Source organism: Catharus ustulatus, chromosome 6, assembly GCF_009819885.2.
Source record: "Catharus ustulatus isolate bCatUst1 chromosome 6, bCatUst1.pri.v2, whole genome shotgun sequence".
In the NCBI taxonomy this organism is placed as follows: Eukaryota; Metazoa; Chordata; class Aves; order Passeriformes; family Turdidae; genus Catharus; species Catharus ustulatus.
The window spans coordinates 57,244,798-57,257,172 of record NC_046226.1 but is presented as its reverse complement, the minus strand read 5'-3'; the positions used below and the strand labels follow the sequence as shown (position 1 = coordinate 57,257,172).

Here is a 12,375-nt window from a genome sequence, read left to right as displayed (position 1 = left end):
CCATAACATTAAAAAAACCAAAAACTCTCCTGCACTGCATATCAAAGCTTTCTTACTATGTATTGGATTTTGCAGGCTATAGATAAAGCTGCTTCTAGGTGTGAAAGCTTTCCTCATCTTTGTGACAGATGCAGCTGCCTAAAGCCATACACAGCAGATACAAATTACTTTTCTTCACTATTAATTTGGATGATTAAACTCAGAATGTTCTAATATGACCTTACTTTCACATGAAAAAGGTTCTTTGAAAAAGAAATTCTTCTCTTCACACTTCAACTTTTGAAACCCTGCAGACCTTCTCTTAAATATTAGCCAAAAGGCAGCTATAAAAACTACCAAAAAAACCCCAACAAACAGCAAAGGTGATCAAAGCAATAATTGGTTATGTATTTTAGAAGGAATTATTTGAACTTTATAAGGGTTTTTACAGGCCAATACTCAAAGGAGGAATCAAGCTAGAGGGAACCAAGTCCACATTTTCATGGTATTCTTGCACACAAGTTCTCATGCAGAGATTTCCTACAACTGTGCTAAGGCAGTGTAGCTAGATAGGCATGAAAGGAATCAACACCTAACTGCTCCTGGGTTTCCAAAAACCTTTCCTATTAAAGGAAAGGGATATAGGAAGGAGCATTGTTCATAGTGAATACCTGTCAACACACAATCGTCAATTAATTCATGGCCTGTTTTTACACCTCTGTAACTGCATCACAGACCTACAATGCTACTGAGATATAATGTTGCTCTACAGCAGAGAGACAAACTGTTTTTTAACATATCCCAGTAGAATCACTGGAAGATGTTTCAAAGTGTCATCCCAGAACAGGGCACGCAGATCCCTACTGTAAACCCAGAAGCAGCTCCCTCACAGCATCTCAAACACACACAATAAATATGTGTGCACTGATGTCCTGTTCCTGCATTGCTGGCTTCTTAATTTGCATCTCAAATCTGTCACTTTGCTCCTAACAATGGTTGTCCTAATTCCCATTAGCAGGTTTTCCCATTCCATCCATCTCCATCAGCCCATGCACGTGTTTTGTGGCATCCCCAGCACAAGATGGATGAGCCTCTGAAGGAACTAATGAAGGATCCAGGCCCAAGGGAAGAGGGACAATATGGCTCTACACAGAGAAAAATGTTCAGAACTTTCATTATTTGCAAGCATTAATGTACTAATTTAAGACAGCTAAGGGCTTTGGATAAAATAACAGCCTGCACTTGAGATTTGTCCTAATGGTAAGTGATTTTCCTCATCTGAAAACTCATTATGAAAGATTTATTTTCCTGCCAAACAAAAATTATACCACTTCTCCTTTCCCAGCTGTATATTCTGGATCTCCCAAATCCAACTGGAGGCAGGAGATTCAACAGAGGAGACAATATCACTGTTAATTATATTCAGACCAGTACCCAAGAGGTATTAGAAATAGTGAGGGCTAACAGCATCCTAACAGGAAAAAAATATCGTATGAGTTGGTTTTTTTAACATTCAGCCATGTGGAGTAATACTGCTGTGCCAGGAGATCTTATCAGCAACATCCAGTATTTTTCTACTGTAAGACAAGGCTTCTTAAAATTAATTAGCACAGCCTCTGAAGGAAAATGATCTACCAAATTCCATTCCATTCCATTCTGATGAATTCCCACGTACTCTGTATTAGCGTAGAAGATAAAAACAGGAATTCTCTGAGCAAGCTAGTGGATGCTTGGCAGAAACAGAGAAAGTCACTCACCTACAACTTGGATTATTTCAGCTAGCAGGACTCCATCAGTCACATCTTGCTGTAGGTCCTTTATCAATCTCTTGTGACCAGATTTTGCTAGATAGTGATTAGCCCAATCTGTATAAATCTGTTAGGAGACAGAGAAACAAAAATAAACTGTTACTCATAATACAACCTGAAAAATGAGAATTTTTCGTTTCTTCCAATATCCAAAAGGCTGAGTTCAGCTTTTTATTCTTCCCCTCTTTGAAACAACTCAACAGTATTAAAATTCAAGGCCTTGTGCAGATCAAGTATTCAGCTTACTGTAGTATGGATTTTTCTGTTCAGCAACCTGACATCAAAGCTCAGGGCAGATGACAGCAAGTTCCTGAACATCTTACAGCTTGAATGGACCATCAGGAGGTCAGTGGAATCTTCCACAGCAGCAGTGAGTGCACAAGAGACTTGAATTTCCACTCAAGTTTTGTTTTGGGGGTTTTTTTGCATTTTCCCTTTGACATTTTTTCTTCATAGCTGTTATCGAGAAAGTTTTAAAGGTTCTTTTCCCAAAAAGGCTTCTGGTGGATATTAGCCATACAGCAGTTTCATCATCAGGTAACTCCTTTATTGTATTACCAAAGAAACCTTTAAAGGTCCTAAATATCCACCAATTCTAATAAATTCCATCTCACAGGTTAAACAGGCCTATTAAATGGTTTTTAATCTGTTATGCAAACTTCCAGCTGTTGGAATTTATTTCAAAATGTATGACATGAAAACTAAGCACAGCAAGCAACCAAAATATTTTTTTTTTTGGTATTAAGTACTGCCCATCATATGCCAATACAACTTATTCAAGATCATCAGAAAACTTATAAAAACTTTTCATGCTAGGTTATCAAAAAGAAGCTAAATTATTTCATGAGGAATTTCTGCTTATAAATAAATAACAATATTCTTAACATAGGACAATATTCCAAATTAATTTTACAAACTACTGTGTTCCAAAGAAATAAGGTAAAAACAATCAAATATCAGGACTTCACCTTTTAGATATCTAAATACTAATGTTCACCCCTACTCTGAAGAGTGTCTAGAATATTGGAAACGCATTCATCCCAATCCAGTCTACCAGTAAGCAGATGTAGATTCAATGTGCTTCTGGGAGCAGGATCCATCCCAGCCCTCACAAACCCCTGTGGGGATGACAAATGCCTGAACACCATGGTGAGAGAGCCACAGACCCAGAGGGACCAAGAGTATTCAGTCCCCAAAAACCCAGGGCAAACCTTCCCTATGCCCTGCCCAGGAAACACTGGTGTCCTTCACAGCTACTGACACATGGAAAGAAAAGAGCATGGGGAGAGAGGTGGCTCTCTCTGAACAGTTCCAGTCTTGGGAGAGGTGCTGCAGCCCCCTGCTCATCTTCATGGACCTCCTTTGCGCTCCAGCAGCTCCACATCATCCCTGTCCTGCAGGGCCCAGAGCAGAGTAGTGCACATCCTCTAAATTACTGACCCACAGCTACTCATTTCAGAGGCATCTCAAGCCTTGCATTTCCAGTGTGGTGATGATGTCTTCCTTCATGGGAATCAAAAGCCAGCTGCCAAGTCTAGGGGACAAGTATTTGCCACAAGACAGAAGGACCTGGATGCAATAATGGGGTTGTAATTTCACACTCCTCTTGCACTTGCTGAATCAACGTTAATATGAAAAAACGAAGAACAGAGATTTTGACTAGAGTTGTTTTTGTTATAGTCTTCATTTGTATTTTTTTTTAAACCTGTGAAACACAACTGGTAGCAGCCATAACAAATCACTTAATATCTGAAAGACATGCCCCTATTTTCCACCATTTATCTTTTACTTTCCCCTTCAGAGCAGCAGGATGTGCATTTCCTATGCCAACAGCGTCATGGGCTTGAACAGAAAAACACACTGGAACACCTCAGTGAAAAAAAAACCCAGAGCTGAAAAACATCTCAATGAAATAAAGGCCGAGTACACACGAATGATTTCCCCAGCTGACAGAGGAAAGAAAAGGGGCAAAAAACCTATGCAGCACAATCCAGACATTGTGTTCCTTAGCTCCCTTTACAAGAAAACAATTCCCATAACAGGAAAATATTTTTAAAAATTCAACTTCTTCAAGGACCTAGGATTGACTTAACCTACTTTTCTGCCACATGGTTCTAGCTTTCTTATCTAGGAGTGAAGACATATGCGGAAACAGGTTGTAAACCATTTACTTTGGAAGTGCAAGGGTCCAGCCCCCACACCATCCCTGCAATTCAGCTGACAAGGAACTTATCGAACACAATAACTGTGTTTCCTTTAAAGGGAGGGTTGCAATTAATGTCCTAACTTATCACTGAAAGACTTCCAGAAAATTGAAGATTATACTATGATGCATTGGTTTCATCCTGGATCATTTCCATGATGGAGATCATCATGCAGTTGGACAAATCCTTGGATCAGCCCTAGAGTTAAAACAGAAGCAAGCCCCTCCTGGCACATCCTGAAATCACAGCAACAGCAAGACCTTGAGAACTAGTCAGGATTGATTTTTAAGTCAAATAACATCATAAGAATGCATGGCCGGCATTGCACAATGCTATCCCGTACCTGCTTCTTGCTGCCCTAATTCCTGTTGCACCCAGGAACACTAGATCCCATATTCATACCCTGGAAATAAGCAGAACTGCATCAAAGAAATCCCTGAACTTCCTTAAATCATCCTGGTAAAGAAGACAACTTGAACGACCCCAAATATCTGTTGCCTGATTCAATGCCTGCGACAACACAAAAAGAAATTCCCTCTGATAGCAAATTATTCCTGTAAACCCCTCTTTGGGTGCTGAAGTCAGCCTGCTACAAGCAGAGCTTCTATGCTTATTATGAAATACACACCAGTATGGAGGAAATATTTGTTTCTGGGGTATTTAAGGGTGTGGAATATTATTTCATTCCACCAGTCGATTAAGAAAACATTTCACAGGAAAACACAGATATCATAAACCTGCGCCTCTCTTAAAAATGTTATCACAAACATTATTTTGCAGTATGCAAAACATTAAAATTATTAATTTTTAACTGCTGGGCTACATATTTACAAGTTCTGAAGCATTCTTAGGCATACAGTATTCCCAGGCTTATTGTAGCAGCTCCTCATGGTCACCACTGATTTTTATGCCATGTATTAAGCTAGTCATTGAAACTTCCCAGGATGTTTTCAAAACCTGTTTGTTGCAAGTCTTTGTAATGTACTACACAAATAGATTTCTAATGTTTCTTTTCCTTTTCCATACAAATAAGTTAAAAAAATATAATTGCACAATGGCAGCTATTTCTAGATACATGAAATATCTTTCAAAGTACACAGTGTTTTCAAATGTTCAAAACCAGGCATGTAATTGGAAAAACAATAATAAAAGAAGTAAGAAAACACTATTGAAAAATGTTCCATTTTCCTATCTCTGCACATCAATTACGAGTGTTCCTCAGGTACTTTCAGCAAATGGGTATGAAGTCACGTGTTTGAATATTCATGTGAAAATTATCTGAACAGTTTTATAATTAAAAATATAAAAATCTTATGATATGAAATACTCAACCCCCTGCAACCCAAGAGATATTGCCTTATTATACACACTTTTAAAACTTTTCAGCGATTCCACACAGTATGAAAATCACTGGAGGCAGCTTCCTTACTTTAGTTACAAAAATGCAGTGAACATGGTGATTTGGGCATTATCACCATAAGCAGGCCTTTGTGTCCAAGTCAGGCTAATGTTTAACCCAGGTCTAAGTCTCAGCTTTTGTTAAAGGTGGACTCAGCTTGCCTTTTTCTCTGTAGTGTATGAACTTAAGAATCCAATTATCTAGAAACAAATTAAAAACATATGTGAAAGTATTTTCTTCTCTCTTTTTCTCCCCCTCCCCACTCCTGCCCTTTGATCCTCCAGATTTGAATTAAGAACATTACAGTTAAGTATCAATTCTGGAAATATTCAGTACATTATGAGTCATAGCTAAAACACTAAAAAGTAGTGCAAAACCCAGAGAGGTTTGGGGAAAGAATAATCCAAATTCTAAAGATTCTGAAATCTATCTGTAAATAAAAAGGCCTGAACAATGTCTTCCATTAATGAGATTGAAGAATTTTGAAATTTAATAGGGTTTCTCCCTACTGCCCTTTCCTTAGCCTCACACCTGCTTCTTTAAAGCACATTTCAGATGAGAGAGGGATATTGTTTTCCAACCAGGAGACCCCTGAAATTCCCTGGCACTCCAAGCCTCCTAAAGCACTTCTGGCTCTGCTGAGAGCACATCCACCACAGCCCAGCACACCTGAGCCCATCTGCCCTGTATCTGAACACTGAATCAGTAAAAAGGTGCCTTTTGCAGACCTGGTTATTTGTTCAAGCCCACACATCCACCCCCAAGCACTTAGAGAAGGCTGGGGAGCAGAACTGACCAGCAAAACCAGGATACAAAGCATGAATAAAGTCAAGGGAACAATGAATTCAGGAGGATCCTTTAGAGACCCAGTATGCCAGTGGGGTTACAATTAGGTTAATGTGTCAGATATTATCATCTACTCCACAGTCTCCTTTAAATGGAAACTACCTGATGCTTTTGCCTCTGAGTCAGTATTCTGAAATACACTCATGGAAAGGATTCACATGAAACTACTTGAAAATAACATCTCTCTTCTATGCAAGTAGAAAATATGCCTGAATCTCTTCCTTGTTAGTAATTTCTACCCCCCTCACCCCCCCACAAATCTAATTATAATCAACACTCAAGTAAATTTTCAAATCTCTCTTTCCTTCCCCTGCTATGTCAGTTCTGAACTAATCAGAGTCCGATTGTTTTCTCCCAATAATTATCATGAATCAGGCTTTCATGAATCTGGTAACAGCTGAAGAATATCTTTTTGACATCATGTAGCTTAATTAGAGCAGAGCAAGGCTTTTTTCATTATTGAATAGCAGGGTTAGTCACACCAATGAACTCCCATTCCAGAAGAGCCCCCACAATGCAGTGCCTGTGCTGCTGCTAACGAAACCACACTGCCTGCTGAAAGTTCACAGGGAAAACAAAAACCACCCCAAAACCTAAAAATAGCCACAACATAATGAGATGACCCAAAGGGGAATGCCTACAACACTATGGGGTTTTGGAAAATCCATGAGATACTCACTGCTGCCCAATGTCATGGGGCTTGCACATGTGGAGTCATGAAATCCCAATTTTTGACTGGTAACACTAATTGTAGTCTCATGCTGATCCATGCTACAGTCCAATACAGCAATCTGCAAAGCCCAGAGCTAAACAGCTAAAGCCAAAGGTTTAGCTGAAAAACCCATCCCTCTGAAGCATTTCTGGCTCCAAAGGAGCACAAGAAGGATAATGCTATTTTGAAAATGCACAGAGATTATGACCCTGATAATATTTTGCTGAGTTAATGGCAAAAGGACAACAAGGAAGCACACGGTAAAAAAAAAATTAGAAAAAATTAAAAAAATTAAAAATCAAGTTTAACAGCATTTGTCACAAACCTTTTTTCAAAGATTGATTACAGTATGTGGCCTTAGTTACCCCTACATGCTTCTTAAATCCTGTAGAAGTCTCTAGCTGTACATCTGTACCAAGACACAAATCCCACTAAAAGGGCAGTGCTGAGACTTCCAGAATAAACAAAGCTTGGCACTGCTATCCAAGAAGACTGTTTCATGTTTTTTCACCCAATATAAGTTCTTGCAAAATAAAACAAAACAAAGGCTTAAAAAGCAGGACACAGGATGGATAACGTGTCCATGTTAGCAGGGAAGTGAGACAGCAAAATTACCTTCCTGGAATGTCACTGTATGCCAGGTTGGATGGAGCTTTGAGCAACCTGGTCTATCCCTGCCCATGGCAGGGGATTGGAATGAAATAATCAGTCCCTTCCAACCCAAACCACTCTGGTTCTGTGATTTGCAATGCCCTAAACATAGCTGTCACACACATATGCACATGCACCTACTAATTAGTATCTAACATGATGCCAGTATTCTAAATTACCTAAGGTGCTGGAACTTTTGAGTTATCATCAACTATTGAGAACTGATCTATAACCATCTGCAATTCCCACTTGATTCCCACATTTCTGGAGAAACAGAGGCAACTCTGCTTCTTTTTTTTTTCCATTACTTAAGGCAACTCAACTAGATGATTCATTCTACTCACATGAGCAAGTGTTTGTTGCAATTGCTTTGAACTATTACCCAGTTGGTGGGGGATATTCTTCTGAATATTACATTTTACTGGACACTTGTGTACATTAATTAGCCTTTGGAAGTTAAATAGAAAGATGGGCAATTTAAACACCACTGGGACTACTTATTTCTCTCTCTTTAAAGCCTTATTCCCAGCTGAGGAGGGCTTTTCTCATGCATATGACTACTATTCAAAAGCAATGGGCTGACTCACAGCACACAGAGCCAAGCATATGTGTCAATTTTAGTAGGCTTACAGCCTTTCCAGGAATAGAGCCTTGGACTGTCCACACTTCAGAGCAGGCACTGAGTGTGTTTAGAGCAAATATTTAGTGGATACTGAAAAAGCATCATGCTTTCAATTGCCCAGCTGGCAGCTTTCCTACTCTTACTGTACTGAATATTTTACTGTATTTAATATAAAAGAGGAGCAACGAGAGAATTCCTTTTTTTCCCCCCTGGTTGCAAAGTGTCTGAACCCTGTTACTGACAGGTGCTGCCTACACAGAGGGCTGGATATTTCTCACCAGAGCAGCCTTTTCCTCTGGAGCAGCCTCGAAGGTGAAGCAAGGACAGCGATTGTGGCATCCGGCACGCTGCGCTCTCAATGCTCCCATTATCCACGTTTGCCTTATACAAATCCCTGTCAAGCTGGAGATACACACACCACGCCAAGCAGGTGGCTGCTCTCTTATTCCCCCTTCCAAAAAAACCCATGAAGTCCTGAATAAAATGAGATTGCATTCACACCTGCACCGATCCCTTCGCGTTTCCCAAAGTGAAACAGAGTTTAGTTTGCTAAACTGTTCGGCAAAACCCATTCCAAGTCACATTTGGCCACAGTTAAACAACTGAATTGATCTCATGCCAACAAATTATAATCTACCTCAGAGAACAAAAGCAGCAAATGCACTATTTTTTCCCAGTGTTTTCTAAAAGTCACTTGAAGTGTACAGCAAGTTATTTTCAAGTATCACAGTTCTCATACACAAAATATACCCATTTACATCTGCTACCACACACAAACAGCAACAGAAAAGGCCTTATCTGAAACAGTGACAAATATCTACTCGTAAGAGAAATCACAGAAAATCCTAAGAAGCTGCAGAAGAAAGGGAAAAAAAAAACCAAAACAACACTTCTAAGGCTAGTTAGTTACTCTTCAACAGCACCACTGCCATGATTGAGGAGCCAAGAGCTGCTTACTGTTTTATAATGATCACAGGAAAATTTACTTCTCCCACGAACAGGGACCTGGAAGGTCATACTACTTATTAGCATATTTAACGTGAATATATTCTGCTTGAGTCCAGCTTGTTCTTCCTTCTCAAGGGGTCCACAGTTAAATGATTATATATATGCTGGCATGTGAAGCTTGGGTGGTTAATTTTAGCTGAAGACACGCATGCACTGTGCTCAGATTTCTGACACAGTCACACTTTATAACTCCCACCCCTCCTGCAGTTCTTCCCTTACATCCCCACTGTTCCCTTCTCTTACTGTGGTCTCTAACACAGAGTTCCAATGTTTGGCATCAATTTCAAACAGGATCAGTATATTTTATCATATCAAAGTTATTTACAGCAAGAATAAAGTTCAACAGGTCTTTTGTGGTGAACACTGTAGGTATTAAAAGAACTATTAAAGAAATTGTTGGGGTTTTGTTTGATTGTTTTGTTTTGTTGATGTTTTGGGTTGTTTGTGGTTTTACAATCAGGAGGCTTTTTTTGTTATAGAGACAACCCCCTTCATGTAAATGCTACTAACATCTATGGAAATTTATGCTTTGTAAGGAAATCCAAGAGTCTGCATGACAAAGAACTCCAGGTACACCCCTTTTTAAAACTTCGGAGCATTCACAATATTTGAAGGTTTTATCTATCACAAACACAAGCTAAAAAGCATCAGGCTGAATGAGACCTGGAATGGACACGCACAACCTGGTGCAGCAAGGGCTGTGGGCCCTCTGGCAAGATCCCACTGTGTTCAAGTCAGCCCTAATTCCATGGTCTGACCACTCTTGCTGGCATTCCTTAAAAATACAGAGAATTGGCACTTGCAAGATGCTTGGCTGGAATTCCTTATATTGAAAAAAAAATAACACAGTCGATGTTGCCAAGGTGAGAAGGAAGGGCTGCTTCACCTCCTCTTTTGCTAAGCTGAAGGATAGATGTCTGACATTTTCACTGTTGATTTTTCAAAAGGCACACTCCTGCCAGAGCCAGATCCACGCGGCTCTTTTAACTGCTTCATGAAAAGCAAACAGCCTGGGAGCCACAGCGTCTCCACATCAGCTCTCCCCTCAGCAAAGCCCCTCGCCGTGGCAGAGGTGGGTGTTTGTTCTGGGGAGGCGGGGGAGAGAAGGGCTTTGATGGAGTTGGAGGAGAACATGATGTGCTATGACATGAAGGAGCTGTGCTACCCAAGCAGTTCGGAGGGCTGAGGCTCTGATGTGCTCAGGACTGCTGTGGGCAAATGCCCTGCTAATGCAGACAGGCACCAGGCTCAGTGTGACAGAGGGGAGGTTTGCATGTGTTCGCCCCAAAACCACTGAAGATGGGAGAAGGATCTAACTCCAGGCTGCTACAGCCTTAAAGCTTCTCCTGTAAGCACCCAACACTCAGCGTGATCAGCTCCCAAAACTCCAGTTACAGTAATTTCGGGATTATAAACCGCACCTGATTATAAGCCGCACGTTACAATACAGAGTGTGATAAAAGGCATCTATTCTATCACCATCTGTTGAGGGTGGGGGCAGTGATCCTTATCTCCGTGGGAGATATTCTGCTAATGGGCCATCCATTGAAACCAGGTGGGGCATTGTTCTTTATCTTTTCACAACCCATCCTTCCTCCAGCCAGTCATTTTCTGCTAATGGCCACTGAGTCCCACTGTGGGACTGATAAAATTACTGCATCCCATTGGGAGTTGCTCCAGCCAGGGGGAAGAGCCCAACATTTCTTACCAAGATAAAAACAGAGGTTTTGGGAGACTAAGGTAGCCCCTGCCTGACGGGGTGTCAGGTTGTACTGTGACTTTGTCAGGGTTTGGAGTTTGTTTCTTTGTAGTAGTGTATTTCTATTTTAATTTCCCTAGTAAAGAACTGTTATTCCTAATTCCCAGATCTTTGCCTGAAAGCCCCTTGATTTCAAAATTATAATAATTTGGAGGGAGGGGGTTTACATTCTCCATTTCAAAGAGAAGTTCCTGCCTTTCTCAGCAGACACCTGTCCTCCAAACTAAAACATATATAAGCCGCACTTCAGGTTTGGACCAAAATTTTAGTCAAAATGGTGCAGCTTATAATCGTGAAATTACTGTAGTCTTGGCTCATGACAGTAAACAAGTCTTCTAAACTTTTTTAATAAACACAGATTTTTTTTTTTCTATTTGGAAAATCTATGAGAGACAGTTCCAAACAGCTGCTGTAATTTTATTGGTATTTTTTCACCTGGGGTCACAAATCTGTGTGTTTGCAGTATCATCTCCTCTGGGCAGAAAGCCATGGCCGCAGGAGGGATCAGAACAGATGAACTATCACTGCTGGATTGGACTCTGAGAAACAAAGGGCAAGGAAAAGATATAATATCCAAGAGATAATAATCTGAAGAGGGCTGGAAATGGAACCTGATTCACCGTGTAGCATTTTAAGAACAAACTCACTCCTCTATTATTTCATTTTCTCTTGATGCTTAGAGGATTAATTTGTCAAAACAACTTTCAAAGATGTGAAGCAACTCCATGCAAAAGTAAAATTATTTTCTAAGGCATATGATACTAAACCCTTTCAACTCCAAGCAGTGTATGAAGATGAAAGGCATTTGATCCAAACACTGAGGCCAGGAAACATTGCAAAAGCTTTTCTTAATTTTTAACAAAACCAGTTTGCTGTGGGGATTAGGGAATTACAGAAATTGGCCTTGGTCTCACACCAAATCCTAGTCCTCTTTCAGCCCAGAAGGACTAGCCAACATTCCCTTTTGGGTCTGCTTAGTGCTTGATGGACAAAAATGAGACTTCAAATCCAGGGCCTGGGTAGGCTCAGTCCACGTCAACACTGCAGTCACCAGCCAAATATCCTCTTCTCGCACAAACAGAGTGACTAACGCCACTCAAAAGAGTAAGTCATCTGCACTACCTTCCTCACTCTGTAAAATGTAATTTAGTTCAGTGTCCAAGGCTTTTCATGAGAAGCAGTATCTCTGGAGCTGCCAGAAGCTGGCGAGAGGCAGCGCTCTCTGACACTTGGAACAACATAAAGCAACAGGCAACCAATACATGGATGAAAAATCACTGCAACTGAGTTAGGAAGGCCAACCACCTATTCATCACTTTATCTGCCAAGCAAGGTCAATGCAAAATTTGGAGATGGAAGAAATGAAGAAAGCAGGAAACAAGACCCA

General features: G+C 40.4%; 1 protein-coding gene across 8 annotated transcripts in view; it reads right to left on the bottom strand.

Moving 5' to 3' along the window:
• The window catches only part of NAV2 (neuron navigator 2), a 371,722-nt gene that overhangs the window by 146,071 nt on the left and 213,276 nt on the right, over positions 1 to 12,375 (bottom strand). For all 8 annotated transcript variants that reach the window (XM_033061466.2, XM_033061468.1, XM_033061469.1 and 5 more), the window contains exon 2: positions 1,737 to 1,854. In XM_033061466.2, the coding sequence (XP_032917357.1) occupies positions 1,737 to 1,854 (118 nt within the window). The remainder of the gene's footprint in view (positions 1 to 1,736; positions 1,855 to 12,375) is intronic.